General features: G+C 41.1%; 1 protein-coding gene across 1 annotated transcript in view; it reads right to left on the bottom strand.

Moving 5' to 3' along the window:
- Positions 1-17521, bottom strand: part of LOC132401622 (BMP/retinoic acid-inducible neural-specific protein 3-like) — a 219767-nt gene that overhangs the window by 66776 nt on the left and 135470 nt on the right. The window contains exon 4 of the mRNA XM_059983643.1: positions 17305-17410. Within this exon, the coding sequence (XP_059839626.1) occupies positions 17305-17410 (106 nt within the window). The remainder of the gene's footprint in view (positions 1-17304; positions 17411-17521) is intronic.

Here is a 17521-nt window from a genome sequence, read left to right on the forward strand (position 1 = left end):
CGATATCTGGAGATATAAACACCCTAACGACAAAGATTTTTCTTTTTTTTTTCACACGTTCATCATAAATACTCTAGAATTGATTATTTTTTCTAGACACACATTTGCTACACTCCGTTGTTGAGTGTGCGTATGATGTCATTGTGGTCAGATCACGTGCCTTTGAAATTAACCCTGAAGCTCTCTGATAGCTTTTTGAAAATGTCACAGTAGAGATTGAATCCAGCATTATTACAGGATTCAGCTTTTGTTAGTTTTAAATTTCTATATTTTTTGAATTTAATACAACTGAAGGAATGTCAAACTTGGTTATATGGGATACGATGAAATCTTTTCTTAGGGGACAGATAATTTCATATTCAGCAGCTTTAAGAAAGAAAACTAAAGCAGAACTGTCAGTGCTTACTAATAAAATTAGAGAGATAGATAAAGCGTATTCAGTAAAACCCACTGAAGATCTATGTAAAGAAAGGGTTGAACTTCAATCACAATATGATTTGCTTCTGACCTTTCCCATCGAACAGCAAATTCTTAAATCTAAAATTCTATTTTATATACATAGAGATAAGTCAGGTAAACTTTTGGCTGATCAGTTAAAGGCTGGGTAGGGTTAGAAAACAGATTTTAAAAATATGTAGACCAGGTAGAACTGAAACCTTAGATCCTTATGAAATTAATAAGATATTTATGGATTTTACTCTAACCTTTATAAATCTGAATTGTCTGACAATACTATTATTATGAATAGATTTTTGCAAAAATTAAATATACCCAAAATTTTGACTCAAGATATTGATATATTAGATGCACCTATTAAACAAGAGGAGATAGCTTTAGCCAATAGAATTGAGAATTTCTTGCCTACTGTTATTTCAAATGATCAAATTGGATTTATTAAAAATAGGTACTCACATTTTAATATTCAAAGATTGTTAAATATCATTTATTCTCCCTCAGTTAAAGAATCTGAGTGTATTGTGTCTCTGGATGCAGAGAAAGCTTTTGATAGGGTGGAGTGGCCTTAGCTGTTTCAGGTTTTGAAGAGGTTTAATTTCGGTCCGGGATTTATTTCCTGGATTAAACTGATTTATCAAGCCCCGGTGGCTGTGATTATAACTAATAATCAAAAGTCTCCTTATTTTAGATTATATAGAGGAACTCATCAGGGTTATCCTCTCAGTTCTTTATTATTTAATTTGGTTTTAGAACCACTTGCTATCGTTCTTAGGGGTTCTAAATCTGTGCAGGGTATTAAGAGAGGTGATAAATTACATAAGGTTTCATTATATGCGAATGATTTATTAGTTTACATTTCAGATGCTAGGAAATCTATTCCTTTTATATTATCTATATTTACTGAATTTTCTCTGGATATAAATTCAACTTACATAAAAGTGAACTATTTCCTATTAATAATTATTCTGATTATCATGATCAAATACCTTTTAATATTGCTAAAAACGATTTCACTTACCTTGGTATTAAAATTACTAAAAAATTTAAAGACCTATATAAGTACAATTTTCCCCCTCTAATTGAATATACTCAACAAGCGCTTTCTAAATGGGTGCCTATGTCCATGTCATTAATTGGCTGAATAAATGCTATAAAAATGGTTATTTTACCAAAATTTTTATATACATTTCAAGCAGTTCTATCTTTTGTACTGAAAATATTTTTTGATAAAATAGATTCCATGATCTTGTCTTACATTTGGAATAATAAATGCTCCAGAGTAAACAAATTTTTATTGCAAAAATCAAAAAAAGATGGAGGACTGGTGCTACCAAACTTTAGATTTTATTATTGGGCAATTAATATTCATTATATCACCTTCTGGATTCATGGTATAGATAACCAGGATTGCCCTTCATGGTTACATTTGGAGGGGAATTTGGTAAGGGGGTTTTGTTTAGCTTCTTTACTGGGGGCTCCTCTTCCTTTTTCATTCTCCAGGATAGGTAGACAAGGTCTTAGTCCTATTGTTAAACATACTTTAAAAATTTGGTTTCAGTTTCATAGATTTTTTGAATTAAATAACTTTGTACTCTCTAGTAATATCCATTCTAACTTTTTCTTTAAACCATCAACTCTGGATAAGGCTTTTTAAAAATGGAAAACTAAGGGAATAAAAACTTCTTTAGATTTGTTTTCAGAGGATTGTTTAATGTCTTTTTCGCAGTAAGTGGATAAATATAATATACCTAGTGCACATTTTTTTAGATATTTACAAGTTAGGAATTTTTTACGTGACTTTTTTACTGAACTATCCATTGGCTTATTCACCAAATTTGATTTATGCTATTTTTCATCTTAAACCATTTCAAAAATGATTAATAACTATTATATATTAACAGTTAATGAATGCACGTATGACTCCTGATGATAAGGATAAACGTACTTGGGAAATAGAACTTCAACATACACTTTCAGATGATCAATGGAGTAAAATTTATTATCTAGTTAATAATTCATTTATCTATGCATGTTACTCCCTAATTCAGTTTAAGATAGTACACAGGGCCCATATGTCAAAAGATAAATTAGCACATATTTTTTCTAATTTAAGCCCCACCTGTGACAGATGCAACGCTGAGGTGGCTACTCTAACTCATATGTTTTGGTCCTGTGTAAAGTTAAATAATTTTTGGGGGGATGTGTTTAGAATATTATCAAAAGTTATAGGTGTGGATTTACAACCCAGTTCACTTACAGCAATCTTTGGGATTATTCCAGATGAAGCAGGAAGAGTTCCTGCTTCCACTCAACATGTGATAGCCTTTTCAACTTTACTGGCTAGGAGAGCCATCTTGTTATGCTGGAAAGATTCTAATCCACCGACTGTTTTTAACTGGCTCTCCTCCTTTAAGTCTTGTTTAAGTTTGGAGAAAATTAGAAGCTAGACATTTGACACATCTTCTAACTTTGAGCAAGTTTAGCAACCCTTTATTCAATATTTTCATATGATTTAATTTCTTTTTAAGGATTTTTAAATTTTTTTTTTTGTTCCTCCTTATCCACGAAGGTTCGGAGATGATTAGAAGGAGGATCTCTTTCCTCTTTTTTTCTAATTTTATCCTCAAATAGACTGCCCAATCTTTTTTTTTTGTTTTAGGTTAGTTTAGCGGATTTTTTTTCTCCTTATTAGTAAAATTTCCAATCTTTTGCTTTCTGTTTACGATTTGCCAAGAGGAGTTGTGGTTTCTTGTTTATATACTATATACAATAGCTTAATATTATATTTAATTGTCCTTGACAGTATATATTCTTTTGTTGTTTCTACTTTTTTAAATTATGTGGTTGCTAAAACTTCTCCTCTGATTTGTATCTTTTTCTCTGTTGGAAAATTAATAAAAAAAGATTGAAAATAAAAAATGAGGACTGAAGACTTGCTCTCCAGAACTGGTCACGTCTAAGCAACTCCCTAGTGCTGTTACCAGCCTGTATTTACCCAACATTGTTGAAAAACGGAGGCACATGTGATGCTGGAATTTGGAAAAACACACATGATGCTGGAGGAACTCAGCAGGTTATACAGCATCAACAGTGGCAAATGGATAGTCATCTGGATTGATGAGATCTCAGCCTGAAATACTGACTGAATTTTCTTTCATAGATGTTGCCTGTCCTGTTGAGATCCTGCAGTATCTTGAATAAATGTGGAAAACTACCTCAACACGACCTATTCTCAAATTTCAAAGTTGTCCAGTCAGACTAGCTACTATCCAGTCAATCTACTGTTACTGATCAGCAGTATGAGATGCAAAGTACCACCAAAAGTGCTCTGAGGTGGCACTTATTCAGTAACAATGTATGTTGTCATGACAACAGATCCAGCTAGCCTGGCCCAAACATAGAGCAAAGAGGTGGATTCCAGAGCTGAGGGCTAACAAGAGGAATAACAAGAGGGCTAAGTACAAACAGAATTTATACAAGTTAACTCCACCAATCAGCATTGCAGTCAAAGAATCTTTGGCAAGTATAGAGCCATGTTTGGGAATGATAAATCCACAATCACAGTGGCTTTGATGGGAATGAGAATTTCAGCAATCAAGATCATTCCAACTTGGAATAAGATTGGAAATGAAACCAAAAAAAAGAGCTATTGTTAGAAATAATGTAGGAAAGTCCACCATTCAGATTAGCATTGATTGAAATAACACATGAAACTAAGTCAACCAATCAAAGTTACAATCATGGAAGGAAAATCCACCTATCAAAATGGCTCAAATACTTCACTAAATTCAATGGCTCTGCACAGAATAATGCAAGGTAGTTCAACCCACTTTCAGGAACAATAGAGAAGCTCCACCAATCGTGGGGACATTATTAGGAATAAGGAAAGTGCATCATGCGCAGTGCCATTGATTAGACTGGATTAGATTCTATTAGATTCAACTTTGTCATTGTGCCGAGTACAGATACAAAGCCAAATGAAATGCAGTTAGCATCTAACCAGAAATGCAAAGAATAGTGTTATTTACAAAATAACTTTGAATAAAAAGTAAGTGTTACAGCATACAAAAAGAAAGTACTGAGACAGTACAATATGGGTGCAATTCTGCTTAGTGCTGTGATGTGAAGTTCAGCAGGGTCACAGCCTCAGAGACAAAGCTCTTCCTGTGCCTGCTGGTGTGGGAGCAGAGGCCCCTGTAGCGCCTACCGGATGGGAGGGGAGTAAAAAGTCCATGGTTAGGGTGAGATGCATCCTTGATAATGCTTTTTGCCCTGCCCAGGCAGCGTTTATGGTAGATGTTCTCAATGGCGGGCAATTGGGTGCCAATAATCTGCTGGGCAGTTTTCATCACACGCTGGAGTGCTTTGCAGTCTGATACGGGACAATTTCCATACCACACTGAGATGCAGTTGGTGAGTATGCTCTCAATGGTACAACGGTAAAAGTCCGTCAGTATCCTGGGACAGAGGTGAGCTTTCTTGATGCTCTGCAGGAAATAAAGGTGCTGTTGTACCTTTTTGATCAGGATGGAGGAGTTCAGGGACCAGATGAAATCTTCGGAAATGTGGACACCAAGGAATTTGAAGCTTGATACATGCTCCACTGCAGCTCCTTTGATGTAGATGGGGATGTGAGTGTGGCTCCTAGCATGCCTGAAGTCCACAATGATCTCCTTGGTCTTCTGAGTGTTAAGGGCCAAGTTGTTGTCGGCACACCACGCGGCCAGGTGCTGGACCTCATCCCTGTAGGCCGTCTCGTCATCCCCTCTGATCAGGCCAACCACCGTGGTGTTGTCTGCAACTTGATTATGGAGTTAGAAGCATGTACAGGAATGCAATCATAGGTGAAGTGGGAGTATAGAAGAGGGCTCAACACACAGCCCTGAGGCACATTGGTGTTCAGGGTGAGTGTAGAGGGGGAGAGGTTGACTGAGGCTGTCTACAAGAAGGGTCAGAGCCGTCTCTATTTCCCGAGAAGACTGAGGTCCTTTAACATCTGCCAGACGATGCTGAGGATGTTCTACGAGTCTGTGGTGGCCAGTGCTATCGTGTTTGCTGTTGTGTGCTGGGGCAGCAGGCTGAGGGTAGCAGACACCAACAGAATCAACAAACTCATTCGTAAGGCCAGTGATGTTGTGGGGGTGGAACTGGACTCTCTGATGGTGGTGTCTGAAAAGAGGATGCTGTCCAAGTTGCATGCCATCTTGGACAATGTCTCCCATCCACTCCATAATGTATTGGTCAGGCACAGGAGTACATTCAGCCAGAGACTCAGTCCACCGAGATGCAACACTGAGCGTCATAGGAAGTCATTCCTGCCCTTGGCCATCAAACTTTACAACTCCTCCCTCGGAGCGTCAGACACCCTGAGCCAATAGGGGTGAGTGCAACTGGGCGGAAGTCATTCAGGGCCGTGGCAGTGGAATACTTTGGCACTGGCACAATGGCATTGACATGAGTACAGAGGGAAACCGCACCAACCGAAGTTACTCTCCCAAGCAGCATAAGGACTGAAACAGGACATAGAGAAATGGCAAATCAAATCAATTGAAATAATAGGAATAATACAAAGAAACACTCCAAATCACAAGAAGGGAGTAAGACAATTGAGTTTCCTCACAGTGATGCCAATCGATCAAAACAGGTACCAAAAGCAAGCTTATTTTTAAAAATAAACTTTATTCATTAAAATTATTATACACGTCGATCTTCACTAATTCGGCGCTATTGGGACTTCCAGAGTGCCAGATTAGTGAATTACAGAAGGATCACATTAAGCGATAGCTAACCGCCTCATATCTTTAAAATATCATGTAAAAAAGTACAAGTTAGATAATAATGAAACAGAAATATTAAATGAGAAGCAAGTGAAATTTTAGTAAAGTAATATATTGTACAGGCACAGATAAAATAAAGAGTACAGGTAAATGTACAGGAATTAACTTGTACAGAACAGTTGAGCACTTCTGTTTCTAAAGTGAGACATTTAATATACCTTCAGGCAAAGTTACGTTTGCAAAATGTGGGGTTGTCAGGATCATCAACATCTTCATCTCGAAAAATGAGTGAAACATCAGGAACTGGTGTTGAAACTGTTGATGTTGGTGGCAGCACATCTGGGTGAGCAGTAGCAGAAGTCAGAGAAAGGAGGTCTTCTATATATCACATTTCATGTGACTGCTAGGCAGCCAGGGATTTGGCGCTAGGCTCTTCCCTCTTCACTCACAGTTACTGAGGAAATCCTTGTTAGTTTCTTTTCCTCTGCTTAGTAGTATGCACAAATTCAGCAGGTCGCCACATCTGATCTGAGGTCATAGGCAGAAGAGAACAGTGCTAGTTGGGCAATGCCAGATGGCAGTGTGTGACAGCCGGCAGGCGGGCGAGAAGGCGGACTGACCCAGTGCACGCCAGCTCCCCCACCGCTGGCGGGTGAGATGGGTGGGTACCAGGCGACTGTGCCTCAAGCAAATTATATTAATAAACATAGGAATCATCTGTCTGTGTTTACAAGAGCATGCCAACACGCGCAACGAAAACAATGCACAGCAGATTGGTACAGTGGCCCAGGAAATTTGAAATTATGGTTGCGCAGAAAATTTGAAATCAGTGCTGGATTATCGAAGCCGCTTGATTACAGGTAGTCGGATTAGCAAAGGTTGACTCTATAAGAAACACAAAAGAGTAATGAGTGGTTTTATTAAAATTCATAGTGCTTTTGTACTGTATGTTCATCATGTATCAGTTCCATACATTTGTAGTGTTAGCACATTGTGTGTATGGAGCATCACTGCCAGTCATATAGTCTCCTGGGAGAGTACAAAGACATGTGTTTGAAAGGCTTTGACACAGAGCTTAACTACTCAACATCTGGTGGCAGAAGGACCTCAGAAGGTAAAGTCTTTGTGTTGGCTGCAGCAAGCTTCTGTGCATTGCTTGGCACGTACTCCTGCAGTCAGGATAAGATGTCCATAAGATACCCTTCACAGTATCATAATTAGGAATAATACTGTACCTTAAGACTATTATACCACAACACATAGAAGCAGAATTAAGCCATTCAGCCCATTGAGTTTGCTCTACCATTCAATCATGGCTGATTGATTATCCTTCTCAACCCCATTCTTCTGCCTTCTCCCCATAACCTTTGACCCAATTTCTAATCAATTATCAACCCCTGCTTTAAATATATGCAATGATTTGGCCTCCACAGCAATCTGTGGCAATAAATTCCAACCTCTGGCTAAATAAATTCTTCATCTCTGTTCTAAACAGACACCTTTTTATACTGAGGCTATGCTCTTTGGTCCTGGATTCCCTCACAATAGGAAAAGTCCTCTCCACATCCATTCTAACTCGGCCTTTCAATATGCGACAGCTTCCAATGAGATCTCCCACATTGTTTTAATATCCAGTGATATAGGCCCAGAGCCATCAAACCCTGCTCATATATTAACTCCTTCATTCCCTGGAACATTCCTGTGGGCAATTTCTGGACCCTTTCCAATGCCAGCACATCCCTTCTTAGATAAGGTCCCCAAAATTTTTCACAATACTCCAAGTGTGGTCTAACCACTGTTGTATAAAGCCTCAGCATTACATCCTTGCTTTTATATTCTAGTCTTCTCAAAATGAATGCAAGCTTTGTATTTGCCTTCCTTACCACTGCCTCAACCTGCAAGTGAACCTTTAGGGAATCCTACATAAGGACTCCCAAATCCTTATGCACCTCTAATTTCTGAATTTTCTCCCAGTTTAGAAAATATGGAGGTTTTATTCCTTTATTCCTCTACTGAAGTGCATGACTGTACACTTCCTTCCAGTATATTCCATCTGCCACTTCTTTGCTCATTGTCCTAATCTAAGTCCTTCTTCAGACTCTCTGCTTCCACAATACCACCTGTCCCTTCGCTTATTTTTATATCATCTGCAAACTTTGCCACAAAGCCATCAATTCCATCATTGACAGAAATGTGAAAATTCATCAGACGACCATCAATCACAGTGATATTATAGATACAATAAGCTCCATCAGTCACATGAGACTGTTGGGCTCTGCAATCATATTCTTGCAAAAGAAATATTCTAAGAAACTGCACAATTTACAGTGAAACTGACAGGAATAGTAGAAGAAAACTTCACCAATCCCAGCAAGAGTGATGGAGCACATAAAAAGAAACTGTACCAGTTACATTAACACTTTAATCTACAGGATCTCCACAAACAACAATCATAGAAATATTTCATGGCAACACAAACATTTCAATTTCCTACGATATGAAAGGTAAAAATAATATTCTCAAAGAACAGTGACTTGAATATTAGTTGTACAAAGAGACTCCACCAATTACAGTGACTCCTCTGAAAAAATAAGAAAACCCACACCATTGCAGTGACACTGTCAGCAATATTGCAGCAACACTGACATCAGCTATGCAAGCAAACTGAAGAAGTCATTGTGGCTTCTTAACTTTCTAAAAATACAGCAGAAGGCCATCAATCACAGTGACTTGATTGAATAAGCCCAATTGCACAGGGTACAGGACAGGTATGTTCTGGTAAGAAGGAAGATCAATGATGGCAAGGTAAGAGAAACATGGATGTTGAAAGAGGTGATGGATTTAGTCAAGAAAGAAAACAAAAATTATGCAAACCTTAAGAACCTAGAATCAAACAGAGCCCTTGGGGATTATAAAGAAGCCATAAAAGAACTCAAGAAGAGAATTAGGAAAGCCAGGAGAAGCCGTGAGAAGTCCTTGACAAGTAGGGTTAAAGAGAATCCCAAGACATTCTAAACATACACCAAGAGCAGGAGAGTTAAGGGGCAAAAGTTTAGGGGTAACACGAGGGGGAATCTCTTTACTCGGAGAGTGCTAGCTGTGTAGAACAAGCTTCCAGTAGAAGTGGTAGAGGCAGGTTTGATATTGTCATTTAAAGTACAATTGGATAGGTATATGGACAGGAAAGGAATAGAGGGTTATGGGCTGAGTGCAGGTTGGTGGGACTAGGTGAGAGTAAGCATTCAGCATGGACTAGAAGGGCCGAGATGGCCTGTTTCCATGCTGTAATTGTTAAATGGTTATATGGATATCTTGGGAGAGGGGAGGACCACTCAAGGATAAAGGGGCAGAGGAGGGGAACATTTGCTTGGATGTAAAGGACATGAGTGAGGTAATTAATGAGTACATTACATCAGTATTTACCAAGGACCTAGAGAACGGGGGATCAATGCTGAGCATATGGACATGCTAGAGCATTCTGATAACTTTTGAGAGAAGAGAATGCAGGGGCCTTGAACAATATCTTCCTCTCTCTTTAGCCATAGGCAATGCCCTGGAGCACTGGCCAGTAGCTAATGCTGTTCCATTATTCAAGAAGGGAAACAGAGATAATCCTGAAACCGTAGACTGGGAGTCTCTTATCAGTGGTAGGGAAGATACTGAAAAGAATTCTCAGGGATAGGATTTATGAGCATTTGGAAAACCATAGCCTAATTAGGGAGAGCCAGCAATGGCTTTATGCTGGGAAGTCATATCTTACTATCTTGATTTGAGTTTTTTTGACAAGTTAACAAGCATGACTGATGAAGGTAGAGCTGTGGATGTTGTCTACATGGATGTTAGAAAGCTGTTTGACAAGGTCCATCATGGGAGGCTCATCCAAAATATTAAGATGCATGAGATCCATGGTGAATTGTCCGTATGGGTTCGGAACTGGCTTGCCCATAAAAGACAAGAGGGTGATGGTTGAAGGGACTTATTCTTGCAGGAGGTCTGCGATTGGTGGTGCTTGGCAGAGGTTTATGATGGGACCTCTGCTGTCTGTGATGTAAATAAATGACTTGGATAAATATGTAGATGAGTGGGTTAGTAAGTTTGCAGATAATATGAAGATTGGTGATGTTGGAGATGGTGTAGAAGACTGGCAAAGAATACAATAGGATATAGAACAGTTGCAGATATGGGAGGGGAAATAGCAGATGGAGTTTAACCTGGGCAAGTGTGAAGCGTTGCACCTTGGTAGGTCAAATTTAAGGAGACAGTACACTGTTCAGGTAAAAGTCCCATTTCATTGGTGATGAGCAAAGGGATCTTAGCTTGCTGAAAGTGATTACACAGGTTGATAGGATGGTTAAGAAGGCCTTTATTAGTCAAGACTTTGAGCAAAAATCAGGAGATTATATTGCAGCTTTATGAAACTCTAGTTAGGGTACATCTGGAGTATTGCAACACACACAAAATGTTTGGGGAACTGAGAAGGCCAGGCAGCATCTATGGAACAGAAGTACAGTCGATGTTTCAGACCCTTCAGTAGGACCCTTCTGGAGTACTGCATACAGTTCTGGTCATCCCATTATAGGAAGGATGTTGAGGCTTTGGAGAGGGTGCAGAAGAGGTTTACCAGCATGCTGTTTGGATTACAGGGCATGTTCTGTAATGAGAGGTTGGACAAACTTGGGCTGTATTCTCTTGAGTGGCAGAAGCTGAGGGGAATTCTGATGGAAGTTTATAAGATTATGAGAGGCATAGATAAAGAAGACAGGCAGTATTTTTTTCCCAGGATTGAAAGGTCTAATACCAGAGGACATGCACGATATGTGAGGAGCAAGTTCTTTACACAGAGTGGTGGATGCCTGGAATATGCTGCCTGGGGTAGTGGTAGAGGCAGTAACACTGAAGACTTTGTTTAGATAGACACATGAATGTGAAGGAAATAGACATTGATGTAGGCAGTAAAGATTAGTTAGTTGGTTATTTGATTACTAATTTAATTGGTTTGGTACAACAAATTGATGTGGGCCGAAAGGTCTGTACCTGTGCTGTATTGGTCTATGTTCTGTGTTCTATGAAATTATGCAGGTAATCCACATTTATCACTGATCAAATAATAGAAATAATTTAACAAATCTCAACACAAACACTGTCAGAAATCTCCATCAGTCATAAATAATAAAAGGAAAAAAACAACCATGCAGAACAGAAACCAGTAAAGCACAGGAACAGGCCTCTATTTCATGATATCTGCACTGACTCTGATGTCACTCTACCAAAACCTATCTACTTGTACATAGTTGATGTTCCTCCATTCCCTGCCTGTTCAAGTGCCGATGTAACTGCCTCTTAAACATTGTTATTGCATCTGTTTCTACCGCTTCCCCTGGCAGCGATTACAGGCCTCATAAATCTTTAAACTTTCATCCTCTTATCTTGAAGCTATGCCCTCTAGTATTTGACAGTGACATTGTCTGGAATAACAGTAGGAAGCTGCACAATTGCAGCGAGACAAAAGGAATAATACCATAAAACCCGACGACACAGAGTTAGTAATTGAAGTAATAGAATCATAGCTAGGTACAGCATGGAAAAAGGCCCGAGAGTCTACTGAATCTATGCCAATCACCCTGCCTAACTGCAGTAACTGCACTTGCCTGGGGTAATTACAAAAGCATTGAATGGAAAATACGCAAATGCAGTGTAATCAGCAGGAACAGTTAAAGAGAATAACATACATTACTGTGCAATTGAGAGGAATAAACTTCACCAATGGTAGTTACATTCACAGAAGTACCACAAGGAAGCTCAGACCATCACTTTGCCAATAACAACAATGAAACCAAGTATTCCCAGTGACACCAATGTGACTGATACAGAGAAACAATGCCAATCTTACCCACAGCTTAAGATACTGTTGAAGGGATGACGTAGCTGAGGACAGACACAGTGGTCAAGGCTCTGCACTGAGCCTGGCTCTGTGGTCCGGAGGGAAGGAGGTAGGACAATGTGACTGTTGGAAACGTACCGAATTCTCAACCACCAACAGTGGGTATTACGACTCCAACGTAATACCCAGCGGGAGTACAGAGTTTGCTCCGTGTTTGTGTTCACAGAGACATGGCTCACTGATGGGATTTCAGAAGCTGCCATTCAGTTAGACGGGCTAGCTTTGTTTCGTTCGGACAGAGATGCAGCTGTCTCCAGTAAGGTCCGCGGTGGCGGTGTCTGTGTTTATATCGACACGGAATGGTGTAAGAACTCTGTGCTGGTTTCCAGACACTGCTCATCGCTAGTGGAGTTTGTGGCAGTTCGATGCAGACCATTTTATTTGCCATGGGAATTCACCTCTGTTCTTATATTCAGTGTCTACATTCCGCCCCCCCCCCCAGCGCTAATGCTAAGGAGGCGCTCTGTGAACTGTATGGGGCTATTAGCGAACTGCAGAATGCACACCCTGATGGTCTGTTAATTGTCGCCGGTGATTTGAACCATGCGAACCTTAAGTCAGTGCTCCCAACATTCCATCAGTATGTGGACTTTGCAACAAAGGAAGAGAACGCATTGGACCTGGTTTACACAAACATCCCCGACATGTACCAGGCAGATCCCCGCCCCCACCTTGGATACTCAGACCACATCTCTGTTATGCTAATCCCAGCATACAGACGGCTCGCCAGGCGCTCCAGACCAGTTCAGAAGCAGGTGAATACCTGGCCAGCAGGAGCCATCTCTGCTCTTCAAGACTGCTTTGAGCACACTGACTGGCACGTGTTCAGGGAGGCTGCAACCGATGGCGACTCTACCAACTTAGAGGAGTACACGGCATCAGTGACCAGCTACATCAGCAAGTGCATTGATGATGTTACTCTCTCCAAGACCATCACTATACGTGCCAACCAGAAGCCATGGATGATCACAGAGGTGTGTGCGCTGCTGAGGTCCCGCGACTCCACCTTCAGATCAGGCGACAAGGCAGCTCGAACAACAGCAAGGGCCAAACTGTCCCGAGCCATCAGAGGGGCAAAGCATGCACACGCCCAGCTAATCCACAGTTACTTCCAGGACAACGGCGACACATGGCACATGTGGAAGGGCATCCAGGACATCACCAATTACAAGACAACATCACCTGACTGTGCAGGTGATGCCTCCCTCCCAGATGCGCTGAGTAACTTCTACGCCCAGTTTGAGGCGGAAAGTGATGTGGCAGCGAGGAAGTCCACCCCTCCTACAAATGACCAGGTGCTGTGTCTCTCCATGGCCGATGTGAGAAGAACCCTGTGCAGGGTCAACCCACGGAAGGCTGTTGGACCAGACAACATCCCTGGTAGAGTGCTCAGAGGATGTGCAGACCAGCTAGCAGATGTTCTCACTGACATCTTCAACATCTCCCTGAGCAGCACCACCATTCCAACGTGCTTCAAGGCCGCCACCATCGTCCCCGTGCCGAAGAAGTCTTCAGTGTCCTGCCTAAATGACTACCGTCCTGTTGCACTTACATCCATCATCATGAAGTGTTTTGAAAGGCTCGTCATGAGGCATATCAAGACTGTGCTGTCCCCTCACGGGACCCCCTGCAGTTTGCGTACCGTCCCAACTGCTCAACAGATGATGCCATTGTCACCACCTTCCACCTGGCCCTAACCCACCTGAACAAAAAGGACACATACGTTCGGATGCTGTTCATAGAATTCAGTTCAGCATTCAACACAATCATCCCTCAGAAACTGACTGGAAAGCTGAGCCTACTGGGCCTGAACACCTCCTTCTGCAACTGGATCCTAGACTTCCTGACTGGGAGATCTCAGTCAGTCCGGATTGGGAGCAGCATCTCCAACACCATCACACTGAGCACGGGGGCTCCCCAGGGTTGTGTGCTCAGTCCACTGCTGTTCACTCTGCTGACCCACAATTGTGCTGCAACACACAGCTCGAACCATATCATCAAGTTCGCCGATGATACGACCATGGTGGGTCTCATCAGCAAGAACGACGAGTCAGCTTACAGAGAGGAGGTGCAGTGGCTAATGGACTGGTGCAGAGCCAACAACCTGTCTCTTAATGTGAACAAAAGAGATGGTTGTTGACTTCAGGAGGGCATGGAGCGACCACTCCCCACTGAACATCGATGGCTCCTCGGTAAAGATCGTAAAGAGCACCAAATTTCTTGGTGTTCACCTGGCAGAGAATCTCACCTGGTCCCTCAACACCAGCTCCATAACAAAGAAAGCCCAGCAGCGTCTCTACTTTTTGTGAAGGCTGAGGAAAATCCATCTCCCACCCCTCATCCCCATCACACTCTACAGGGGTTGTATTGAGAGTGTCCTGAGCAACTGCATCACTGCCTGGTTCGGAAATTGCACCATCTCGGATCGCAAGACCCTGCAGCGGATAATGAGGTCAGCTGAGAAGATCATCGGGGTCTCTCTTCCTGCCATCATGGACATTTACATTACACGCTACATCTGCAAAGGAAACAGCATTACGAAGGACCCCATGCACCCCTCATATGATCTCTTCTCCCTCCTGCCGTCTGGGAAAAGGCTCCGAAGCATTCGGGCTTTCACGACCAGACTATGTAACAATTTCTTCCCCCAAGCTATCAGACTTCTCAATACCCAGAGCCTGAACTGACACCTTGCCCTATTGTCCTGTTTATTATTTATTGTAATGCCTGCACTGTTTTTGTGCACCTTATGCAGTCCAGTGTAGGTCTGTAGTCTAGTGTAGCTTTCTCTGTGTTTTTTATTACATAGTTCGGTCTAGTTTTTTGTACTGCGTCATGTAACACCAAGGTCCTGAAAAACATCTCATTTTTACTATGCACTGTACCAGCAGCTATGATTGAAATGACATTAAAAGTTGACTTGACTTGACTTGGGTTGGGGTTCACTTTAACAGGCTGGTCTGATACCAAAAGGACTTTTGCCTTCATTTTTTCGTGTCCAATAAGTGGGTTGCTACCATTTTTCTTAAACCTAAAACACCTCTGCAGTTTTATTTGTGAAAACCGACATCGGTGACGCCAGTGCTCTAGGACGATTCCCGAATTATTTAACATGTCAGCCAATGCAATTGTTTTGAAACTGTCAGTGTTTTGGGACCAAAATGCTGCTGTTTTGTTTGTACAAGCCAAAATCCAATTCACACTATGAGAAATCTCTGCCGGCAACGCTAAATATTTCTATGTGGTAATGTTGCTCAGCACTCCACAACTGCGAGTGTGGTGATTCTGCCAGAACACGATAAACACCGATTGCTGAAAACTCACCACTTACAGACTTCAGGACTGTCAGAGTCTGAGCACGCCAAAGAGTTGCTCTCCTTGCCCGGCCTCAGCAATGGTAAGCCATCAGAGCAAACAGACCACACTGCTGTCACTCCTGGGAAATCACCATCCATGTTTTATTTTTAAAGAGCTCTTCATGCAGCAAATGCCTGATCAAGTTCGCATACCCCTCACTAATATACCCATGAAGGGAGCTTGCTAAAGTTGCTGACAGTTTATGCTGTGCGAGACATTGGTCCATCATTCCTACTTTCTCTACTCCAATTTAAGGATGCTTGCAGCTGCGAAACAGGTGACACCAGGCTTTTAGCTCTCTCACTTTGATATGAACACTATTTCCTCGCAGTTTTGACAATGCCAGTGCTTTGGGATATTGGAGGTCTGGGAATACCATGGGTTCCAGCCGCCAGAGTTGTCTACTGCTCAAAACAGCCACCCTTCCTGTGCAACACAGGTACTCAAGTGAGTGTGATGCCAGCATTGCAAAGAGTGATGAAACCTCACGGGAGGCTGCCAACAGCAGCAGGATCCAGACTTATGGGACACAAGAATTGGCACTCTGCTTCAGTCAGCGGCATTATACATGGGATCTTGCCCTGGCTCAAGTGGTTAGACCTCTGATTGGTGCAGATTTCTTGTGTGCCCAAAGACTATTATTTAATCTTGTATGAGGAGTGTTTGTTGGCTCCACGTCTGTCCACGCTAGAGTTTAGAAGTTTAAGGGGGATCTCATGGAAACCTACCAAATACTGAAAGCCCTGAAGACAGTGGACATGGATTAAGGTTTTCAATAAGGGCACAGCCTCAGAATAGAAGGATGTCCCTTTAAGTCTGTCACCAGATAATACCTTGAGATTAATTTTCTTGCAGGCATTTACAGAGAAATAAAGAAATGCAGTAGAATTTATGGAAGTTGTGAAGAACAAAGATAGACGAGTAATCAATTTCAAAACAAGGCAAACCCTGCAAATAATTATAATAAGTAGATAGATAGATAGATAGATAGATAGATAGATAGATAGATAGATAGATAGATTGATTGATTGATTCTGAGAATGTGAGCTGTAGAGACCTTGAAATTGATCCCATAGGTCTTGGTTGCGCTGAGATGCAACAAAAATGTATTTAAGAATGTTTCTATTATTCTATATTTTAACTTACTAATAAATCAATAAACATACCTTCATATACCTTTTCTAATTTAAATAATTTTGCTGATTGGAATTTGTTTGGTAGTGTGTTTTGAAGTATTAAATTTTCTTGATTAGCTTGGTTCCAAGCCATCAAGTTGGCAGCTTCTTTTGTATGGAGGGCATGTTTAAAAACTAAAATGTATTCACAATTTTACATTACAATGGCTCATGATTGACTCACTGGTATGCAATGACCTTTAGTAAGATAATGAAAAAAAACAAAATGGGTGCAATTGAGGGCACATTTGCTCTAGAAATCACAAGCAGAAAGTAACAGTACAGAAATTAATCAAAGCACGAGTTTCCTGTGATAGTGCTACTCAGATACACAGTGGACCTGTATTGCTATAATCCTGCACTTTTAGTATTTTAATATATCTTATGAGTTCCTGAATTATTCATGGTTATACTAGGGGACTCCAGCAGTTGCTGTTGATGTTATAGGAATAATATTAAGTCATGCAACAGCCAGTTTTAAGCATGAATAATTGAAGAAGGCTCCAGCCACTGCAATAGTCATAAGGGAATAAGGGACAGTGCACATCAACTGCTACAGGGATAAAAGGAGAAATTTAGCAGCCGCACCTGTACTGACCTTGTAAGTGAATTTTGTTCTCGGGACTTTGTACCAGAACTGAACTAACAGAGTCCAGATTGTCATAGTTACTGCATCCAAGAGGTCCTGTTCTGGTTTCCGTTACCTGGACAACCGGAAAAAAGAGACAATTTGTCAGTGAATGCCTTGTAACATTTTATTCCTTTGCCTTTGCCACAAAATTTCTCTTGGATAGCATGGTTTGTACATTCAGTTC

This window comes from Hypanus sabinus, chromosome 11 (assembly GCF_030144855.1).
Source record: "Hypanus sabinus isolate sHypSab1 chromosome 11, sHypSab1.hap1, whole genome shotgun sequence".
Lineage (NCBI taxonomy): Eukaryota > Metazoa > Chordata > Chondrichthyes > Myliobatiformes > Dasyatidae > Hypanus > Hypanus sabinus.